A 22,500-nucleotide genomic window follows, 5' to 3' on the forward strand; every position below is an offset into this window, starting at 1 on the left:
GCCAGATCCATTTGGTCCACACCAGGCTCTGTAACAGAACCATTCCAGAGTCAGCTACTCTCTGGAATGTGTGACCCTGACCCTTACAGACCCCTGGCCTTACTGGACAAGAGAGACGAGAGACAGATCATGGGCCCATTCTGGTCCTGGTCTAGTCCTGACTGGTTTGGTACTGTCCTGGTCTGATCCTGACTCTAGAACAGACCTGCATCAGAGTTGCGTTGTTCCCACATCCACCCCAACTCATCTCATTAGAAAAAAAGAGAGAGAAAGAGAGAGATAGAGAGAGAGAGAGAGAGAGACCTCTGGCACAGAGGTTCTGATCTGGTTCTGGCTGTCCTGGCCTAGAATTCACGCGATTGTATCAGATCCGTTCCAGACTGAAACGCTTTCTGGCTTCCCTTGCTGACTTGGAGGGGAATCTGTATTCAAGAGTGAGCTTGTCTGCTAAAATATGCCTCTCATAAAAAAACTCAGCTATGTGCAGATGGCAGGTCCAGCTGTACTACCTCTGGATGGAGATGGAGAGTAAACCTGCTGGAATCTGGTGATCTTTTCACTCAAAACACTCCAGAGAACCATACACAGGCCCAGTGAATTAGCAGTGTCTCTATTCCTAAACAGTCTTCCATTTGGCGATATATGAGCCTTTGTGATTGCTGAGACTCCGTCACACACTTTCTCTTCCTCTCTTTCGGTTTAATTGCCTCCTCAGACCAATGCACACACATCTGTAAGGCTGTTAGTCTTCTAAAGTCTTGTGATGCAGGGTCAGGGCTCTACAATCAGTCTGCCTCTTGTCTCCCAGAGTTCCCTATGAGCCCTGAAGTGGTCTTGGAACACATTTCAAAGATAAGACACGGCCTTCCAGAACATTCACTGCCAGTGCCATGCCAGAGACTGCTCTTTAAGCTCTGAAAATCTTTGTCTGGTCTGCTGGAGTTTCCAGAGCCTATCAGATAGCAAAAAAATACCTGTACAGTCACCCCTGTCATGGGCATGACATAATGCATACACTGCACAAACACACACACACACACACACACACACAGACACACACACACACACACACACACACACACACACACACACACACACACACACACACACACACACACACACACACACACACACACACACACACACACACACACACACACACAAATGGTACAAACACACAGTATACACAGACAAACACACACATGGTATACACGCACACAAACACGCACAAATGGTAAAAACACACAGTATACATAGACAAACACCCCCCCACCCAAACACACACACACACACACACACACACACACACACACACACACACACACACACACACACACACACACACACACACACAAATGGTACAAACCCACAGTATACACAAACCCCCCCCCCACCCACACACACACAAACAGACCAGTCCTAGTTCAGATAAGTAAAGGCACAGCAGTGGATGATTGCTGTCCTGTGAAGTTTCCTCAGTCCTCTTGGCATTTCAGTGACGCCTCAGGCCAGCTAATCTGTTGACAGAAAACACTCACAGACACTCAAAGACAATGGACATGTAGACTGCTGTCAAACGGCTGGAGGCCAGAGCATGGGCCTCAAGGAGGACTTTTCGGAAAAAGAGACAGAGAATAGGATAGAGAGAACAGAACAGAGAGAGAGAGAGAGAGGGGAAGAAGTGTGTGGGACAGAGAGCAGGGGGAGAGAGAGTAGAGAGAAGAGAGAGAAGATGCAAAAGAGAGCAAGTGAAAGGAAAGAGAGAGAAAAGAGAAGTGAGAGAGAGACCACGGGGGAGGGGAACCAAAAAAATGCAGACAGTCCCAGAGAGAGCGAAAGAGAGTGAGAGAGAGAGAGGAACAGGGAAGATCTAGGGCAGGAGCCAGAGAGAGCGAAAGAGAGAGCAAAAAAAATCACACAGTTCCTAAATATTCATGTGGGGAAATCAGTGGGAATGTTTTTGACATCTGTTCAAAATGAGTGTATTTAAGTGTGCATGTGTTGGTGTGAGTGTGTGTTTGCATCGTGTCATGGAACAGACACCAACTGACACGCACACACACACACACACACACACACACACACACACACACACACACACACACACACACACACACAAACACACACACACTTGCTGGCTGACTCCTCTCCAGCTCAGCCAGTAGCTGTTTTCTTTCGCTCGTGCATGGCTCGGTGGTCTGTGATGTCACAGCTGGGGGAGGGGCTTTCTTTTTCTGGTTTATTTGCTCAATAGCTCACTTCCTCAGCAGCTGCCATTGCCGTAGAGAAAGAGGCAGAGAAGACAGCAAAGGAGAGAGAAGAGAGAGAGAGAGAGGACAGGGAGTGAAAGAGAGGAGCGAGAGGAAGAGAGAGGAGAGAGAGAGAGAGATACTACAGGACAGAGGAAAAGATTTGAGCTCCTGGACTGTATTGTGGAGGGAGGCTGGGTGGACGTAGCCCATGGCTCAGTCGCTAACAGCGTGGAGCCGGATCTGGCCAGCAAGAGGCTGCACTCGAGGTAGGAAGCACTGAGCCGAGGGTCGGGGAAGGGGCGAGAGACACAAGAGGGGTGGCTTGATTTGAATATGGAGGGATCCTGTTGTTTGTGGAGGGAGAGGAAAGAAAGAGAGAGAGAGAGAGAGAGAGAGAGAGAGAGAGAGAGAGGGAGGAAGCGGTGGAGAAAGAGGGGGACTGCCGGCTTTTCTGTGGGTCTTAGGAGGGGCTGTGGAGGAGCGGAGAGAGGGGTCCAGCAGGAGTTTCCCCCAGCAAAGGAGCTTCCAAGCTGGGGTGAAACCTGCCTGTAGCCCCTCACAGCTCCAGAGGTAGACAGGGACCGCAGAGAAGAGAGAGGAGAAGGAAAGAGAGAGGGAGAGGGAGAGAGAAAAAGATAGAGAGAGAAAGAGAGAGAGAAAGAGAGAGATCGCGAGCGAGAGAGGGGAGAGATAGATAGAGAGGGGGGGGGGGGAGATGGATAGAGAGAGAGAGAGAGGGGGGAGAGAGAGAGTAAGAAGCACAGACTTGCGGGAGCCACACATGTGTGTATGGGTGGGAGACTGCGTGGCAGGTTTGAAGCACAGCTGGGAGTACGCTTTGACTGCTAATGTTCAACTCTCTCTCCCTCCCCTCTCTTCCTCTCCATCTCTCTCTTTCTCTCTTTCTGTCTCCTCACCTCTTGTACTCCTTAACACACAAACACCACAGTCTTCTTGGTGCTTCTTGTGATCTAGTGTTTGTATACATGTTCAGTAGTTCAGTATTGACCTGTCGTATCAACGCTTTCTACCTCTCTTTCTCTCTGTTTTCCACTCTCTCTCTTCCCATCTTTCACTCTTCCGTCCTGCTCTTCGCATTTTGATCTGTGCTTGACCACCCACAGATCCTTTACTTGTCTTGCTGTTACAGTTACAGCTCACACACACAAACACATAGAAACACACCCAGCAGGCAGGCTAGCCTTGTGTGTTTGTTCGATAGTGAAACCAAACAAGGAAACCAAAAAACACACTCACACACAGAAGCCTCTTTGCTGTGAGCCAGCCGCAGAAAGAAAAAGAGAGAGATATTGCATGGTAGGGGAAGAGCAGGGTAGAGGAAGTCAGAATGCGGTGTTGATTCATGTGATATGACATTGTCAGACAGTGTGTGCCTGTGCTGCATTTTTAGTGCAGTCAGTCCACATACACGTCCACATTCTCTCTCTCTTACACACCCTTACACACACACGTGGGCACACACACACAAGCACACAGTCATGACAGAGGTGTTTATGAAGTGTACACACAGGCTGTCATCAGGGCGTCATAAGCAGGTCATCAGTTTGCTCAGGGAACACCAGAGGGCATTGTGACATCACTCTTTGTCCCTAATATTCCATGCAGCTCTGGTGCTGTGTGTCTGAGAGTGAGTGAGAGTGTGTGTGCGTGTGTGCAGTTTGCCATGAATGGGATGACTTCAGTGTTAATGTGTAACAAAATATGCATGAGTTTATGTGTGTGTGTGTGTGTGTGTGTGTGTGTGTTTGAGTGTCCGTGCGTGCGTGTGCGTGTTTGTGTATCTGTTAGGGGGCAGTGTGTGTTTGAGTGAGTCCTATTTATGTAGATCTTTGAGAATGACATGCAAACTCAAGTTGACATTTATGTGTATGTCCTTCCAGGTCAATGTACCTCGGGGACAAAGGACAGTTTGTCTCCCCCCCTGTTTTACACCACTGACTAGCTCAGTTGTCTATCCACCCTATGCTCCTCTCTTACCCTGTACTACTCCTTAATCTACCCTGCCACCCCTGCCCCGTAAACCTCTCTCCCTGCATGTTCTTCTTCTAAACTATCCTACCACCCGTCCTTTAATCCTCTCTTCCTGCATGTTCCTCTTCAACCTAACCTATGCTGTAAATCTATGTGATCTCGATGCATGTTCTTCTTCTACCTACCCTACCACTCTGTCCTCTCCTTTCATGTTCCTTTAAACCTCACTTGCATTTCCATTCCCCTAACACTGTCCTGTAGAGCTGCTGTGCTATGTAACCTACCTGACCACTTCTCACACCTCCATATCCTTGTCTCCTTCCACCGTGCTAAGGTGCCCAAATGCTAAAATACAAGCAAGTTAAGCGAAACGCTCTTGTTGCTCTGTGTCCAAGCCGTGCTGTGTTGCGTGTATGTGTGTGTAACAGACAGAACTAGCAAACTAGCTAGCCACCTAACAGGCTATTCAATCACGTGTCTTCATATCTGAATTTTCATTCCTTTATAGTAAGCCCAGGATTATTTCACATACCTGAAACAACATCAACCTCTGACCCTCCAAGCTGTTCTTTTTAGCAAATTAAACGACTGAACAACACCATAGTCCCACACATTTAAAACCGACCGAAATTCACCCCTCGTTCGAATTGGATGAAACTTTTCCCAACATTCTTTGCTCGCTTCGCCCCATTTGCTTGTCTACCTCCTCCAGCCTCCAATAAACGTTGCTTCACTCGCTTTGCTTGCCTGTATTTTCTGTGTAATACCACCCTGCTCTTGACCCCTCACTCCTTTCAACAATGTGCCCTACCCTTCCTATTAACCCTCCTAATTCACAGCATGATGCAGCCACCTCCACACTAACCCCATCCTCTTCTCTTACCGTCGTAAATCTGTGCCCTTATACCCAGCCACTCTGGGTATAAGGAACCTACCCCTTTACCTTACTTTTCATTCATTTATTATATCCCACAATACCCAGCCATGTTCCCCTACAACTACACACTGACCTTACCCTACAGTAGCCTTCCAACAGGAGTATCAGGGGCCCTGTGCTTGACGGGGGCCTTGACCTAAACAAACTAGTCTTCAGCATCAAGTTTTAGATTTAGTTTTAGAAGAGGTTTTAGATTTATCAGTGGATTCCTACCAATGCCCATGTCTACCTAACTACTCAGTCAGTTAACACAGATTCCCCTAATCTATAAATCAACCACCCTACTTATCCTAAGTACTACTACTGCAGTTTATCCTAAGTATCCTAACTAACTCACTACTTAATAAACTGACCTCATCACACTATTCTACACTAGCATCTGACTACTCCCTCCCCCTACCCCTGAAGTATCCCTCCCAACTAATCACTATTCTTCCTAGACCAGACCTTCTTCTTTCACTCTCTCTCTAACTGCCTCTGCCAAGCCTCGCTTGAGTCTGTGTGAGTGGTTGAAACCACACCGTGTTGGTGAGTGTTTTGTTCTGTACTACCCAACTACTCACTCCCCGAACCCCACTCCCCTCCGACAAATCACTCAACCTGCCACAAATCGTTCTCCTTTAGAACTCTCTCTAACTGCCTCCACCTACCCTTTCACACCAAATACTATTTCAGCCCTGTATTCTACCTCTCTAACACAGCGTCCAAACCTGCACTCCACACTTTGTTGTTGAGTCCTCTTCTTGGTGCCCGTCTTCTCATTGAAGTTTGGAGTTGCTCTCATGTGGTGCTTCAATCATTCCCGGTGCCGCAGATCAGAGAGAGCGCTGTTTATTTGCATATGCTGTCCTCTCAAACACAGGCTCCACAATACTATGGGTGTGGACGCGGCCCCTGTGAGAGGTGCTTCAAACCTTGGTGCACAAGGTAACGTTTTTAATAAGGTGCCGTCTTTCTATGAGACCTGATGCAAGGCACTCAGACATCAGACAACACAGACAGGAAACTCTGGCGAAAATCACATGGTCAGGTGTTGTCAATGAGGAGCTATGCTAAAACAAAACAACAAGTGGCCCAAAAAATCAAGGCTTGGTCTGCTGGTGCACTGACGTTTTCACATGATATCTCAATGGAATCAATGCTTAGCTTCAGAACACGCTACATGCATACACAGGGTATCAGTATCAAACCTTAGAACCTGTACTTTCTATCACAAAATACGTCTGGATTGGCAAACTGGATCCTGGATTCGTAAACTGGTCCCTTCAGTCTGGCACAGCGAAGGCATGCATGCACCCAGTACTATTGTGCAGTTGTCATGGCAACTACACTTATCACTTACGTGAAGAACTTATACTGAGTCCCTGAGTGGTCCCCTTTACAATTAGTTATTATCATGCATCATTTTGTCAATTCTCTTTTGTAACTTGAATAACTTTTAATTGGCATAAAATATGAGTTTATTCAGGTGATGGCACATCCTTGTGGGCGCACATTTCTATGTAAAACCTCATCCGTACAGTTCAATCTCCCACTTGCATCCACAGTAATCTAGATCTAAGAGAAAGAAAATTAAGGATCACCTACATTTTGGGAAGGTTATCAAGGAAGGTATATATACATAGATACATGGCGGCCTGCACCATTTCTACACACGGGGGTAGACACAAAACAAACTATACACAATGACAAGACAGACCCTGAGACATAAACATAGTATTTCCTCACTATCATCAAACAAAGAAATAACTATGTAATAAATAAATAATGTCTCACAGGTTCTGTAAAAAACACCTTATTCAAATGGTATGGCTCAGACCATTTTATTGTCCCCTCTGCCAGTCTAGGCAATTAGCAGTTCAATGAGGTAGGAACCAAAAATACATGTTCTGGGCTTCCGGCTGCACTTCCTCCTGTCGGACAAACCATCTAGCAGATGGCACAAACTCAACAAGTTGGTAGTCCCAGTATCTCTCTGTAGTGACCCACAGTTGGTGCAACAACCGTGTCCACTTTAAATAAAGGGTTTGAACTTCCTTGAAGTAAGTGTAATCAGTTGTATGGGTGTTTGTGCAAATCATGTCCGTTTGGGTCGGCTAGTGGTTGCAAACATTGCAAACAGTGGTGCCTGTTGCTGAAATGCTCTAAGATTCATTTTGACGGCACACAGTCATTTGAAAGGTAGACACGGAAATCTGCTATTCCTTTAAGCTGCTCTGCTTAATAGTTTTTTTTTGGTCCTGGCACGAAGGTTGGTGAAAATCTATGAACAACTCTAACAGCAAGACACGTATAAAGTACATCAACAAAATCCATCACATGACCAAACAGGCCTTTATTAGAGCCAAGTGCTTTCTGTTGCAAGTCTGTTTGTCACTGCTTAGTAAGCTTCTCCTTCTCTCTGCCTCTTTCAGGATTCAATCAGAGAAACAGAGACATCTTGCAAATAGGAACGTGTGCCTGAGTGTCTGAGTGTTTGAGAGACAGAGACAGAGAAAGAGAGAGAGAGAGAGAGAGAGAGAGAGAGAGAGAGAGAGAGAGAGAGAGTATTTCTTTGGATTCAGTTTCCTTGGTAACCAGTCATTTCTCCCTCCATTAGGTGTGGATTACCACCCAGAGCAAAACTTTCTCCAGCATCAGCTGACACTGACTCACATCTGGGACTCTGATCCAGGCAGTGATTCCACACCCAGATGCTCTTCAGAAGATGTCTTGTTGGCCTATAGCACTTTTCGACAGTTATAGGATTTGATTACACAGAATTTGATCTCTGCAGACTGTATTTACAACTGCATCAGACTACACTTTACAGAACCAACAGATTGTATTTTAGAAATTACAGTAATTGAAAGATTGAAATTAAATTGAATTGATTCAATTGAAAATACAGTAACTGAAAGAAAGGCATATGTGTTTTAAATGCGTATGTGTTGCCTCATTATCATCAGAGCTATGGGACAGCACACCCAGGGCTGTAGAGGCAGGTCTGTGCTGGAGTCCAGTGGCCATGACTGACTCAGGTGTAGTCAGATGCACATCCTGTTTGACGCTGAGCAGAGGCCAGCCTTGTTGGCTGCCACGGCAACGGCACGAGCCTAAATGTGGCGTCTCACCGAGACCTCAGGCATGTAATTATGGAGTGAGTCTCCAAGCGGGCCAATTAGAGCCGGATTCAGGGCCGGCTCATGGCAGGGTCAGCCACAGGCATTCTGTCTCACTCAGCAGCCAGTGAAGGAGGCAACTGAGGCCAAACACACACTCACTTTCTGTCATTCACCCTCTCTTTTTCCCTTTCTCTCTCTTTCTTTTCTTCTCCCCTGTCCACTCCATTTGCTTGTCTACCCCTCCCTGTCTCTCTCTGCGTTTGTTTCCACCATCTGCTCCCTCACTGACCTTGCAGTAGCTGCACATCCGTCTTTGAGCGGTGCATCATTTTACAGTGATCACCTCATTGTCCACACCTGACAAGGTCTTCTTTTGTGCGTGAAGGAGCCCTCAAAGCCTCATGTGCCCCATGCGTTTGGAATTTAGATTCATTATTTACTTGTGGCAAACATTGCTGTTATGAAATACCCTGTTGTCTGTCACTGGGCCTCATGTATAAAACGTACTTACGCACAGATTTGATCTTAGAGTGTGCGTTGATCAAATCCACGTCAAAGTACAGATTTATAAAAACCCTCTTAGACGTGGAAAGGGACGTATCTCTACGTCTGGTTCAAGTTCGCGTAAGTACATTTCCGAGTGGCAATACTGGAGTACTGCAGGAATTCAGAAATCTCTGAGCGCCGACACGCAGTTTCATCATCATCATCATCATCGTCAGCACCACTGTCACCATTAGGGCTAATGGTGAAAGGCCAAATTAATGTTTTGACTAATAAAATCTATTGAACTATTAGAATAATTCACACATGAATGAAATTCACGTCTAATAAGTATTCCAATTTAATTTCACAATTGTAAAACATTTCGCTCAATCTATAGCCTATAAAAAGTCTATTAGTGGCTTCGTTTTCAGTAAGAGATATGGCTGCATTGGCGTTGTTAGAGGAGATTGCCAACTGCGCAATAAGGAGAAAAAGGGTTTTTTCGTGATCGCGCAGACTTTTTGACACCGTATGGCTGATAAGCAGGTACCGCTTGCCGAGAACGGCTGAGCTTTGTCACCAAATGCCCCCTTGTCTACAGAGGCGCACCAGATGCAACCAGGCCATTCCCGTTCAGGTTCAGGTTTTGTCTGTTCTTAGATTCCCGGCTACAGGAACGTCCTGACGAGACCAGTCGAGTATATCCCAGTCATCATTAAGCAGAATTTTGCCCGATGTACTTCGCAGTATTATCCCTCCATATGTCCGCAATTTATTAGATTTCCATACAGTCCCCAGGAAGAGAAAATTGTGAAAGAGGATTTCCTGCGTGAAACAGGGTTCCCAATGTTTTCTCATCCAGATGGCGCAAACTCAGACAGCCTGGGAAGCCCACTTCAATACAGCAAATGCCTGTGCGCGGTCAGTAGTGGATTACAGCAAAGGCATGCTGAAGGGAAGGTGGCGATGGCTGGCGCCAATGTTTTGGCCCGCACCTGCTCTTCCATCAGCAGAATGCCGATGTCTGCCGATGATGCCGATAATTCTTCTGTTTACATGTTTCTTTCTTGCTTGCCATTGTCACAGAGAGTTTGTGCATTGAGGATGCGCTCTGTTCGTGCATTGATAATGTGCTAATTGGATTAAATTGGGGCGTTTTGAGGGCGAAGATTCAGTTGCGCACAATTCCACGATAAATTGTGATTTATAACCGAAGGATTGGCGTACATGTGTTTTTTTTTGTGTGTACGTTCATTATCTGTGGATCTCCCTTACGGTCATTTCAGAAAATGTCTTAGACAAAATGTAGGATGGTTTATACACAACTTTTTGGCTCACTATCTTAACATGCTGCCCAAAAGCCAGACAGTAACCCTTTTCTCCTACACTGTTTTGTAAGATTCACGATCAAGCAGCTGCTGTGACCACCAAAAGTTGGCCAGCAGAATATCAAAAATGGTTTCTTATCATGGTCACAAAGGAATGGTCCCCACACTGGATTTGCTCAGACACCTGGGGTCAGGAAGCAAACTGAGGTGTGAGTGACTGCAATTAATCATAGTATGGGAATGGGGGAGGCCATTGAGAACCATCTCAGACAGGGAAACCAGATTATCATATACAACAACAAAAGGTTGCCAGACCAGGGCCCTGTTCGGCGTACAACTGAAGCTAAGATAATTAATTTATCTCGCGAGATAATATAGCTCGCTAAATGAGAACACGCCAAGCCGGTCTGGCAACGTGCGCTATAAAAAATCCTCTAGTTAAGTTGTCCCAGGCTAAAATCGTCAGGTAATTTGCGCGTGCACGTCCTGCTTCAAAAGGCAGGAAAGGTCGATCACCAAAACCATGCTTTTTAATAGTCTAAAAAGACTCATTTTTGTCTCTGCTAAGGCAGGATATGACCATGAACACATTATGAAGAATTCAAGACCATAATCATGTCAAAATTCAACACTGCTGCGGCTGCGACAGCATTATAAGAAACTGTCTATAGGCTATCTAACGCGTGATATTTTTTCCAATGTCGAATATGTGACTTTGGTGTAGCGGTTAGAGCTCATGGATTGCATGCAACAGATCACTGGTTCGACCCCCTTCGCCTCCATAGTAATTGTAGTTTTACATCTCCTTTTAAATCGCTTTGAATAAAACCATCTGCAAAATGACTAAATGTAAATGTATTAATAAGAAATTCAATAAATTAGAGCAATGAAAATATATTGTGTGTATTTCTCTCTTCTTCCTGCATCCACCTTTTCTACAAAAAAGATGTGCTGTGAAGTAGACTGAGGTAGACTTTATTCATTTCTGCACAAAAACTAGACACGTTTGCAAAACTATACGTTTGCAATGATGTAAGTTGCATTTGTTGATGACGTATGGTTAATAACATCATCAATATTTATTTTTTTTGTTAGGTAAAACAACTTTCGCCGATAAAGGGGCGTTCTCTTTTTTTAGCCTGGAATCTAGCTCGCTAAACCGCTTAGCGAGCGTCGCCGAACAGTACCCTGTTTGCAATACAAGCCTAGCTCATTTACATTAGAAGCCTAGGAGGTGTCTTAAAACAGTATATATGACTAGAATTGTAGAGGCTTGTTGAATCCGGAGTATGTCGCTTCGTCACTGCACTTTACTGGAATAAAGATTGCTGCATCAGAAACAAAGTAACTTCCTTAATTTCTTACAGTTTCTTACTCGGTTTCTCCCTCCCTCTTCTCTCCTCAGTCCTCTGTCCCCTCCTTGCCCTTCATGATTTTAAGTCCATCTCCTTGTGTTTTTTTGCAAGCAATCCTGTCATGGTGTGGTCTTCAGGCATCCATTGTCAGTAAACGTTAAATTACTTTGTTTCTTGTTTTCCATTGTCTCTACGGTAAATATATTTTATATTAAGCTTATGGGTGGAGGGTGGAGATGTGAGATGTGATGTAGATGTGTGTTTCATGTTTGGCTTCATTTCCTGATCATAGAATCCCAAAATCTAGATGTAGCTTGTTAGTACTGTTGGTTGTCTGGTATTATTTAAAGCCATTTATAGCCATCCAAAATGTCCTCTGTAGGATATCTAACAATAGACCCAATCTTCTCAATGTTTTATTTTATTTTGAAACTTTTCATTTTCCTATGGTCAGCAGTAAGCCAATGTAAAGATCTACTGGTCAGAACAGCACATGGTAGCATTTTTCAGGCAAATTACGGAGATCCTGTGGAGTTTCAGTTGCTTCGAGGACACCAGAGTTGAGAAAATATTATTCAGTGGTGTAGCTGAATATCTTTAGCCTGGGTAATCACACAGGCATTTAAACCTGCTTTTGAGTAGCACTGTAACTTTCCCCTTCAGTGTGTTTCTGCTATTTGCAAAAAACTTGAAAAACACTCATTTGGTAGGGCTTGTCAAGTTCTCAAGCAATATGGAGGTTTCAGTGCAACCAAGGCTAGAGCAAAAGAGAAGCATGCTCTACTGTGGACTATTACACCGCATTATGCTGAAATGATTTACATGAACTGAAATGCATTATATGAGCAGGACAGTGAAACTTATGCCCGTTGCATTATTTTGAAAATGCACTGAAATAGCTTGACATCCCAGCACCTGTGACACGGCATGTAACTTTTATATTTTGTTGTTTGTTTCCTGGATTTGTGTTGTTCTCAGGTGGCAGTAAGTGAAGTTATGCCATAGAGATAGATGTAAAACCCTCTTTATTAGCCACTCAGTTTAATTATTAATTAATTTACAATGAATAATGTTCTGTCCTTTAGCACTGCATTACATATTAATGTAAAGAATGCAACAGCAGTATGCCTAAATTGCAACCATTGCATCAGCTTCGAGTCAACAGTGAGCAGTATGATGCAGCACGCCAGAAGTGTTCAATGCTTCTGCTGATTGCTTTGACGGAACGGCTCTTTAACTGCATTTCTTAATGAACTGAGAAAACGCAGTCTGGTTCTGTGTTGATATTCAAGTGGTTGAGATTACGCAGCATGACCTTCATTTCATCAGCGGGTGGTCAGGCGCTGTCAGCCGTTGTTTTGACATGCGGGTGTAGAGCGCCAGAGGCGGTAATCTAGATTTAACGCAAAGAGTCTTAGAGGGGTGTGACACTGTGCAAGGGGCAGCCAAAACAACCCCCCCACCACCACCACCATCACCCACACACACTCTCACACTCCCCACACTCAAAAGAACTCACTGACCCACGTTTGTAGACCCTTTCTAATGTCAGGACATGTGCAATGAGTCACAGATCAGTGCTGTTTGTCATCTCAGGCTAACTGGCATCCCTTAGATTAAAATAAATTGTTTATGGAAATATGTTGTTCTACCTGTGCTTATGTAATCTACCCGTGTAATGCTTTCATGCTGAAGCCAATAGAAACACAGTATGCATGGAAACACTGAAAAAAAAACATTCATAGACAAAACCTTCATGGATGTTCCAACTTAAAAAATCCCAGTGCATATTCAACCTTTGGCTGTTCTCACAGATATCTAATTAGGAAGTATTGGGTCTTGGCGTCCTGCACCTGGGTAACAGCCACAGAGTGACATGCGCTCAGCGAATTATCTGGTCTCTCAGCTGACTCATGCATACCCTTCAGCACACCTGTCCCTCTGCCGAGCCTGTGGGGCCCGACAGTCAGGGCTCATGCATTATGAGGAGTGTTACTATTTTTGGGGAGGTCGATTTGCCCCCCTCCCAGGATTTTGTGATGCGGGGATACCTGGGGCTCCGGTTTGCTCAGGGTTGGTGGTAGGGTCAGGATCAGTGGGGTACAGGATTAGGTCGAGCCACCCTGCTCACCGGGCGTCCTTGACAGGGAATTAGGGCAGCTCTCACTGAGTGTCTCCGTGCAACTCTGTGGTATCTCAATGCCGTCACACACAGCTGTCACCTGCTGTTGCTCGGGATTGAGGCTTAGAGACCCACAGAGATCCACAGGAGCCCGAGATACTGCACCTGGTGCTCTGGACCGCTGCATCAGGCCATAGAGGCTCATGGAGACAAAGCTGGAGACCTTGGAGCATCAAGAGACAGGATGGATGGCTCTCCCTCTCTGCTTTTCTGGCTAATCTTGGTTTTGGAATTGATTGGATGATTTTGATTTGTTGTCGGAGCTACTGCCCTGGCCTTGTCCTGGTCCTGGCTTGAACGCCGCACAGCAGTAAATCGGTGGCTGTTACAGTGACACGGAGCGCAGGGCTGCGACACAATCACTCAGGCTGGACTCGGGCCAAGACTGCGGCGCATGACTCTGAGGCTGCTGACTTGCCAATCACGTTCGCTGAGTCATCAATCCCACCTGACCCAGGACCAGCCAGGGCCGCCGTTTTCTAGAACTTTAGCAACTGGCTTGTGTGTTGTAGAACAGCTGTTCGTTTGGTTGTTCTTTTTTTGGTTGCGGGGTGGGAGGGACTTTTAAATCCTCTCTCCTCCTTCAGCACCAAACTCTGTGAGGTTTGTTTGTGTACTTTTGAGTGTGTGGGGGAGGCTGGGATAGCGAGATACCAACAGACAGCGGGGACCATGTCTGTTGAGGCCTGCCCTTTAAGCGGAGCAGAGAGGGCAGTGTGTCGGCTGGTCCACAGTGGACCGCGACCCCGGGTCACCCTGAAACCCCTGAGGCGAGAGTTGGAGCTGTATGTGGAGAAGAGCAGAGCCAAACTCAAGCGCAGGTACACACGGGGAAGCCCAGCCATCCACTATGTGTGTGTGTAAGTGTGTGTTTGTGTGCAGATTGTCAGGATGCAGGGGTGTGTGAGTTTGTGTGTGTTTATACTTGTGTTATCCTCAAAGCAGTGACAAACCCTTTGGCTGTGTCTTGTGTAGACTTTGCAAACCAAGTGCTGAGAACTCTCCTTTCCCTTTTCATGTGTGTGTGTATGGTCTGCCTCTGCATGTGTGTTTGGTCTTTCTCTGCATGTGTCTATGGTCTGTCTCTGTCTGTGTGTAGAGTGTATGTGTATATGGTCTGTCTTTGTATGTTTATGGTCTGTCGCTGTCTGTGTGTATGTGTGCGTAGTGCATTTGTGTATAGTGTTTTTGTGTATAGTGTTTGTGTGTATGTGTGTGTAGTGTATATGTTTCTGTGTGTCTGCGTGTCTGTGTGTCTGTGTGTATAGTGTATGTGTGTCAGTATGGATGTGTGTATAGTGTATTTGTGTATAGTGTTTGTGTGGATGTGTGTATAGTGTATGTGTTTCTGTTTGTCTGCATGTCTGTGTGTCTGTGTGTATAGTGTATGTGTGTCTGCATGTCTGTGTGTCTGTGTGCATAGTGTATGTGTGTCGGTGTGGATGTGTGTTGGAGTATGTTACACTAGCCTACCTGGGTTGAGTGAGCAGCAACGTTTTTAAGCGTGGATGACACGTTAAATGTGCTTTAGTGACACATGCATGCTGGGGGTTAATATGGGCTGATATTTTAAGTCCCCTAATGTGTCGAGTTGTGGGGCTTGAGGCTACCAGTGGTGGGAAGCACACAGACAGTGGATGCATGTTTCTGATTAAAACAAAAATGTTGGACTGAATCATAGGAGTCTTGGCCATGCTAGCTCGTCTGGAATTATTTGGGTTTGTTTCAGCCCTAGTGATGATTCAGAGCCCCTCTGTCTGCAGACGTTCCCTTTTCAGTGAATAAACAACAGTTATTTGTAGCTTTGCTTAGCGTGATTAGCAATGTGTTGCTAAAGTTTGAAATGAGAGGATCTTATTACGCAAACTTTCGGTCATAGCTACTGCTGTTGTGTTTCTATTCTGCCTTGACATTGAAAGAAAGTGCATACCAACTACGCACACCCAACTTGAAACGGGTAATTTTAGAGCGTTGGCATTGTCAGTGTGGAAACAGAAGTGCTGATATTTCATGTGGAAAGGAGAGCCCACTGAACCACTGAACATTCACTGACTGAGCTTTCCTCCAACTTACACAGTTTCTATGGAAACCAAGGCAGGAGCAGGAAAGTAGAGAGAGAGAGAGATAGAGAAGGAGTGAGACAGAGTCGGGGGAAGGGTAAATCCAGAGAAACAGAGAGAGAGAGAGTAAAAAGTGAGAGAGAGATACGATGACACAAAATGAGAGGGGAACAGACAGGACAAATATGAACAGAGAGAGAAAAATACACAGAGAGAGGATGAAGGAGAGAGAGAGAGAAAAAAAGAGCAGATTCTCCCCTTCTTTCTTTACTGAGGAAAAATAAAGCATTCTTACTTGTTGCTACAGGAACGGTACCCACAATGGTCTTCTGTTAAAGCTCAGGGTGGTCAAGTGGTTTTGAACTGATCAGATTTAGATGGTCTGGGAATGAACAACAGTAAAGTGTATAGAGTTCACTGCTGAAGCATATCTCTTCAGTCTGTTAGTAGTATGATGGACTGGGAATGAACAACAGTAAAGTGTACAGACTTCACTGCTGTCTGAATCTGCGTGACAGGTTTAACCTCTTTAAACTTTTTAACAACCGTACTGCACTATTCACCGCAACATGTGAAACTTTCTAAGTGAGTCAATCTGAATCTTGAAGGCTGTAACACATGGAATTGATTATGAAAGCACTGAAGTGGTTTTGCTGCTGCATCACGGTGGTTCTGCTTAAAATAAATTCTGGTGTGCAAGAAGATCTATGTGTTTCAACCTTATGACCATCTTTCATTCTGTTACTTGGGTACTTTTCTGACTAAACACTACATAAGGCTATATGGCCTCAGAGGGACTCTCATTGGGCAAGATGTCATAGTAATCGGATTGTTTCTTTCTATAGAAATGATGTAAAATGTCTCTCTCTGTTTTTGTTGATCTCTCTGTTTTTGTTGTAAAACTGACTCTTTTTCCCCCTTTTTCTCCCTCTCTCCCTTCTTCGCTCTCTCTTTCCCTCTATCTCGCTCCATCCTTCCCTCTTTCTCTCTCCCCCTCTCTCTCTTTCTTTCCCACCCTCTCTCTCCCTCTCTGGCTCCTTGTTCTCTCCTCACAGAATGGAGGCCTCTTGCCTGGAATTGGCCTTAGAAGGGGAGAGACTCTGCAAAGCTGGAGACTTCAAAGGGGGCACAGCATTCTTCGAGGCAGCTGTGCAGGTTGGCACTGAAGACCTGAAGACCCTTAGTGCCATCTACAGCCAGCTGGGTAACGCGTACTTCTACCTGAAGGAGTATGGCAAAGCACTGGAGTACCATCGGCACGACCTCACCCTCGCCAGGTCAGTGCCTCACAGCCACGGTGTGAAGGGGAGAAATCACAGGGGTGTAATTACAAGTGTGAAACCACAAGGGAGAAATCATAGGGATGAAATAAAAGAGTTAAAATAACAGCCGTGAAATCACAGGGATGATGCTATCACAGGGTATATCACAGGGAGGGTATCACATGGGCTGATATCACAGGGATGGTATCACAGGGGTGAAATAACAAGCGTGCAATCACATGGGTAATATCACAGGCGTGCTATCAAGGGTTGAAATCAGAGTGATTGGCATAGGAGCTCACAAGGGGCTTTTAGTCCTGCTTTGGAGATTTACTAAAGTATATCCAGGGACTCCAAGGCCAGTCTCACTTACCGTCTAGTTTGTGGTTTGATATTCTTTGAGGGGAGAATGCATGGTATGTGTCTGTGGTGTCTTATTTTGTACCTAATTTATGAGTGCAGATATGTTTTAAGTCAAGTACTTAGCATAAGGATTTGGATTAGATTCAAGACGTGTAAGAGGTGGTAGAACATGACAAAATGGACACTAATGTAATATATGACACTATATGAATCCTTAAAATTTGGTTTGCTGAAGAATTGAGGCAGTACTTACAGTATATCAAGCCTGCAGAAGCATTCATGATTACAAAAACATGCACGATTCATCCTGAGTAGATAGGCTTCTGGTTTAGTCTGTGCGCATTTACAGGAGCTCAGTATTTTGTTTTTGTTGATTTATGTATAGATACAAAGCTTTGGGGGCGTTCACTGGCCAATTTGACTTAGGAGTTTGCTTATCACTTCATCAATCCTATTCTGCCTGTATGAATGGCCATCAGGCATCTCATAAACTTCCCACTGAGGACCTAATCTTGTGTCCGCAGGACGATAGGGGACCGGATTGGAGAGGGTAAAGCCAGTGGCAACTTGGGGAACACTCTGAAGGTGCTGGGCAGATTCGATGAAGCTATAGTCTGCTGCCAGAGACATCTAGACATCTCCCAAGAACAGGGCGACAAGGTGAGCCTACTGTACTGCACGTGTGTTGTTAGATTGTTTTGGACTGGCTGGAAAAGATAGATACATTTGATGAAAAACATGTTCTTTTTATCTCTCTCTCGCTCTCTCTCTCTCTCTCTCTGTCTTTGTGTGTCTGTCCTTGTATGTGTTTGTGTGTCTGTCTTTGTGCCGTGCCTACATGTATGTGTGTGTGTGTGTGTGTGTGTGTGTGTATGATGGCACAGGTGGGGGAGGCCAGGGCACTGTACAACATTGGGAACGTGTTTCACGCCAAGGGCAAGCAGCAGTTGTGGGGGTGCTCTCAGGACCCTGGAGATCTGCCCCTTGACGTCAGGGATACCCTACAGCGTGCCACTGCCTACTACGAGTGAGTGGACAAAACGTCATACCCACTGAACCAAGTATCCATCTAGTGAGCATCCAGTCCCTCATGCACACCTAACCCACATACACGTCTAACCCACTGCCCATTGTGACTGAGTGCCCAAAACTAAAATGCACACCTCACGCAGGCACTCATCTAGTGAGTACCCAAAACTATAATGCACACCTCACGCAGGCACTCATCTAGTGAGTACCCAAAACTATAATGCACACCTCACGCAGGCACTCATCTAGTGAGTACCCAAAACTATAATGCACACCTCACGCAGGCACTCGTCTAGTGAGTACCCAAAACTATAATGCACACCTCACGCAGGCACTCATCTAGTGAGTACCCCAAACTATAATGCACACCTCACGCAGGCACTCGTCTAGTGAGTACCCAAAACTATAATGCCCACCTAACCAAAATAGCAATCCAGTGAGTGCACAAACCCTGATACCCACTGAACCCAAATACCCATCTAATCCACTTAAGTGGGCTTCTCTACCAATGCAGTGGTTACATGTAGAGATTTAGCAGACATGTTTGACATTTCCCTTTGGGCGGTTAGATGCAATGATAGCTGTTTTTTTATCAACATTTTGTCAATGGCTTTCCTAAATCAGCTCTCCACAAAAGAGTAGTTTTCACCGATTACTCTCCTGTCTGACACAAATTTCCCTAAAAGCTTTGTGCAACAGCTAATGGCTAAAAAGTAAAATCAATTTACTGTATTAGTCATGGTCAGCTGCCAGGGTTAGGGACGCTTTTTTGAAAGCATAGCTTTGTAAGCTGCTGATTTAATCACACAGGAAGAAGTTGAACTACAACAAATCTACCCTAAGGAGAAATTTAGTTTGGTTAACTAAAGCGAAATGTTTAATTATAACCAAAAATAATACAATCACATGCAGTTTAAAGTACCACTCAGCTGAGCTGCAAAAAGTGCCTACTTGTCATACTTAAACCAAAAAAATTAAATACCCCACTATTCATTGAAGGTGCAAGGAATGGCAGCTTTGGTTTTGTATGCCATGTCCATCAGGTAGACACCTGCAAGCAAGGTAACAACAGCATGCAACAACTTCTCTGAGCACTGAGCAATGGTGGCGGGTTAAAGGTGATGCAATGGTAAAATAATGATAAAATAAAACTTTAGAATAGAAACTTGAATCACTAAGCAAATATGAATGTGGTTGAACTACCAGCAAGCTACTGCAAAATGTAGGTAAACTACTTCCAGCCAGCAGATTCATCTGACATTTCTGAAAGTGTGATGGATCTGATTTGAGGTCAGCTTTGCTCCTGTGCCATGTCATCCTTTTATGATGTATTTCTGAGGATGGCTCTCTCTGCATTGCGCCTCCCAGGGCTCTGATTACGAGAGTCACTCTCTGTCTGAACCCCTGCTGACTCCTGCTCATTAGTATCTGTCTCTCTGACTCTCTCACTGGCTACAGTGTGTGTGTGTGTGTGTGTGTGTGTGTGTGTGTGTGTGTGTGTGTGTGTGTGTGTGTGTGTGTGTGTGTGTGTGTGTCTGTGTGTGTGTGTGTGTGTCTGTGTGTGTGCTCGTTAGTGTTGGAGAAGGCGTTTGTCTCTCACTGGCTACAGTGTGTGTGTGTGTCTGTGTGTGTGTCTGTGTGTGTGTCTGTGTGTGTGTGTGTGTGTGTGCTCGTTAGTGTTAGAGAAGGCGTTTGTCTCTCACTGGTTACAGTGTGTGTGTGTGTGTGTGTGTGTGTGTGTGTGTGTGAGTGTGTGTGTGCTCATTAGTATTGGGGAAGTTGTCTGTCAGTCACTGGCTACAGTGTGCATGTACAGCATCACTAGCCTCTTACTGTTCTTAAAGAGCTGCCATGGGAGGCTCAGAGGTGGCACACACACACACTTGCTGCACACACATACCCACACACAGTCATACTCGTTACACACACACACACACACACATACACACACTTGCTGCTCCTGAAGTGTAATTAGGTGACTGTTACCCTGCGGGCTTCAGCCGAGTGGAGCGTAGGAGTGTTTGCTGTGAAAACACTTCCTCACACACAGAACAGTGGCTCAGGGATGTGCCGGATGAGGGCCGGACTTGCGCCACACCTGGTGCCATATGTGTTTACTTCCTGTCACTATCTGGTTGGTGCGACACAGGAGGAAGGTCAACTAAATGTGTTTCTAGGAAAATGTCACAAATGTCTGTCAGTTTCCTCACTCAATGATTACCACAGACAGTACTCACACTTGCCTGTAGACTGTAGATGTATCTCAACAGTGCAGTCGTGTCAAACCCTGTGTGTGTGTGTGTGTGTGTCTGTGTGTGTGTGTGTGTGTGTGTGTGTGTGTGTGTGTGTCTCTCACCAGAATGAACCTGTCTCTGGTCAAAGAGCTGGGGGACAGGGCTGCCCAGGGCCGAGCATTTGGTAACCTTGGCAACACCCATTACCTGCTGGGAAACTTTGTGGAGGCCATCAAATTCCACAGAGAGGTGAGATGCTCTTCAGTGTTACTTCTCCAGGGTGCCTTCTCCAGGGTGCCCTCTCCAGTGTGCCCTGTTCAGGGTGCCTTCTCCAGTGTGCCCTCTCCAGTGTGCCCTGTTCAGGGTGCCCTCTCCAGTGTGCCCTCTCCAGTGTGCCCTCTCCAGTGTGCCCTCTCCAGTGTGCCCTCTCCAGTGTGCCCTCTCCAGTGTGCCCTGTTCAGGGTGCCTTCTCCAGTGTGCCCTGTTCAGGGTGCCTTCTCCAGTGTGCCCTGTTCAGGGTGCCTTCTCCAGTGTGCCCTGTTCAGGGTGCCTTCCCCAGTGTGCCCTCTCCAGTGTGCCCTCTCCAGTGTGCCTTCTCCAGTGTGCCCTTTACAGGATGTCCTCTCTGGAGTTCGCTGTCCAGGTTCTCTAGGGTTCCGCCTATATTCTGCCCTCTTCAGGGTGCCCTCTCCAGTGTGCTCTTTTCAGTGTGCCCTCTCAAGTGTGCCCTTTTCAGGATGTCTTCTAAGAAGTTCCATCTAGTGCCCTCACAGCAGGAGGAGAGATCTGAGGGTGAAATGAGATGTATTAAATGGCATCAGATAGACTGTGAGCTGAGCATGAAGGGATGTACAAACTTAATACTTTCTTTCTTTCTCTACCCCTTCCCCCTCTGCCTCTCTTTAATACTTCTCTTTCCTCCCTCTCTTTCTCCTGCTCTTTCTTTCTTTCCTTCCTCTCTCTTCTCTCCTCTCTAACTCTTTCTCTTTCTCTCTCTCTTTCTCCCTCTTTCTCTCAGAGGCTTTCCATTGCCAAAGAATTCGGTGACAAAGCGGCTGAGAGGCGAGCTTACAGTAACCTAGGCAACGCTTTGATTTTCCTTGGGCAGTTCAACCCAGCAACAGAGTACTATAGGTAAGCCAGGAGTGCGCTGCCACCTAGAGGACTCTGAGAGTACCGCTCCTCCTTTTAACACTCACTGCCACTGTGCATTAACCTTTGTACTTATGCTGAAAAACATATGAAATTGCTTTGTCATAAAATAAGGTTTTATTTGACCTCTTTATGCTCCTCTACCATTTTATTGACATATCCCTTTTGCTCTCTCTCTCTTTCTCTCTCCCTTCTTCTGTCATTCTCCCTTCCTCTCTGTCTCTCCCTCCCTCCCTCTCTCCCTCTCCCTTTCTCTTGGTCTCTCTCGCCCTCCCTCTCTCTCTGTTTCTCAGGAAAACGTTGCAGCTGTCTCGCCAGTTAAAAGACCAGGTAATGGAGGCTCAAGCTTGCTACAGCCTGGGCAACACATACACACTGTTACAGGAGTACGAGCGAGCCATCGACTACCACCTCAAACACCTGCTCATCGCCCAGGAGCTCAGTGACAGGTGAGACCCTTACCTTGACAGTCACCCCTCACCTTTACCTGCCGAACTCACTTACTCTCTTTGACATCTACAGTGTCCATTTCTATGACATAACTCTTAGGGAAGAGATATTAGAAGGTTACTGAAAGTGTGTCCTTCACGGTCATCCCGCAAAATTGTGTTTAGGTGTGGGAATCCATTTTTGATATTACCTTTAGGATGGTGGTGTTACTGTCCCTTAAAGGGGGTGACAAACTGAAACATTCCAAGAGATGATCCCCGACACTGGAGGAAAGGCCCTGACGCAATGACATTTTACTATTCCAAAAAAGTTTA

General features: G+C 45.7%; 1 protein-coding gene across 1 annotated transcript in view; it reads left to right on the plus strand.

The window, feature by feature from the left end:
* Positions 1–2,392: 2,392 nt before the first annotated feature.
* gpsm1b (G protein signaling modulator 1b) overlaps positions 2,393–22,500 on the plus strand; it is a gene marked incomplete at its 3' end in the record, with an annotated part of 32,462 nt that continues 12,354 nt past the window's right edge. The window contains exons 1-7 of the mRNA XM_080846941.1: positions 2,393–2,518; positions 16,752–16,973; positions 17,846–17,981; positions 18,206–18,348; positions 20,710–20,833; positions 21,603–21,718; positions 22,030–22,185. Of these exons, the coding sequence (XP_080703067.1) occupies positions 16,753–16,973; positions 17,846–17,981; positions 18,206–18,348; positions 20,710–20,833; positions 21,603–21,718; positions 22,030–22,185 (896 nt within the window). The 5' untranslated portion in view covers positions 2,393–2,518; position 16,752. The remainder of the gene's footprint in view (positions 2,519–16,751; positions 16,974–17,845; positions 17,982–18,205; positions 18,349–20,709; positions 20,834–21,602; positions 21,719–22,029; positions 22,186–22,500) is intronic.

This window comes from Sprattus sprattus, assembly GCF_963457725.1.
Source record: "Sprattus sprattus genome assembly, chromosome: 11".
NCBI classification, from domain to species: domain Eukaryota; kingdom Metazoa; phylum Chordata; class Actinopteri; order Clupeiformes; family Clupeidae; genus Sprattus; species Sprattus sprattus.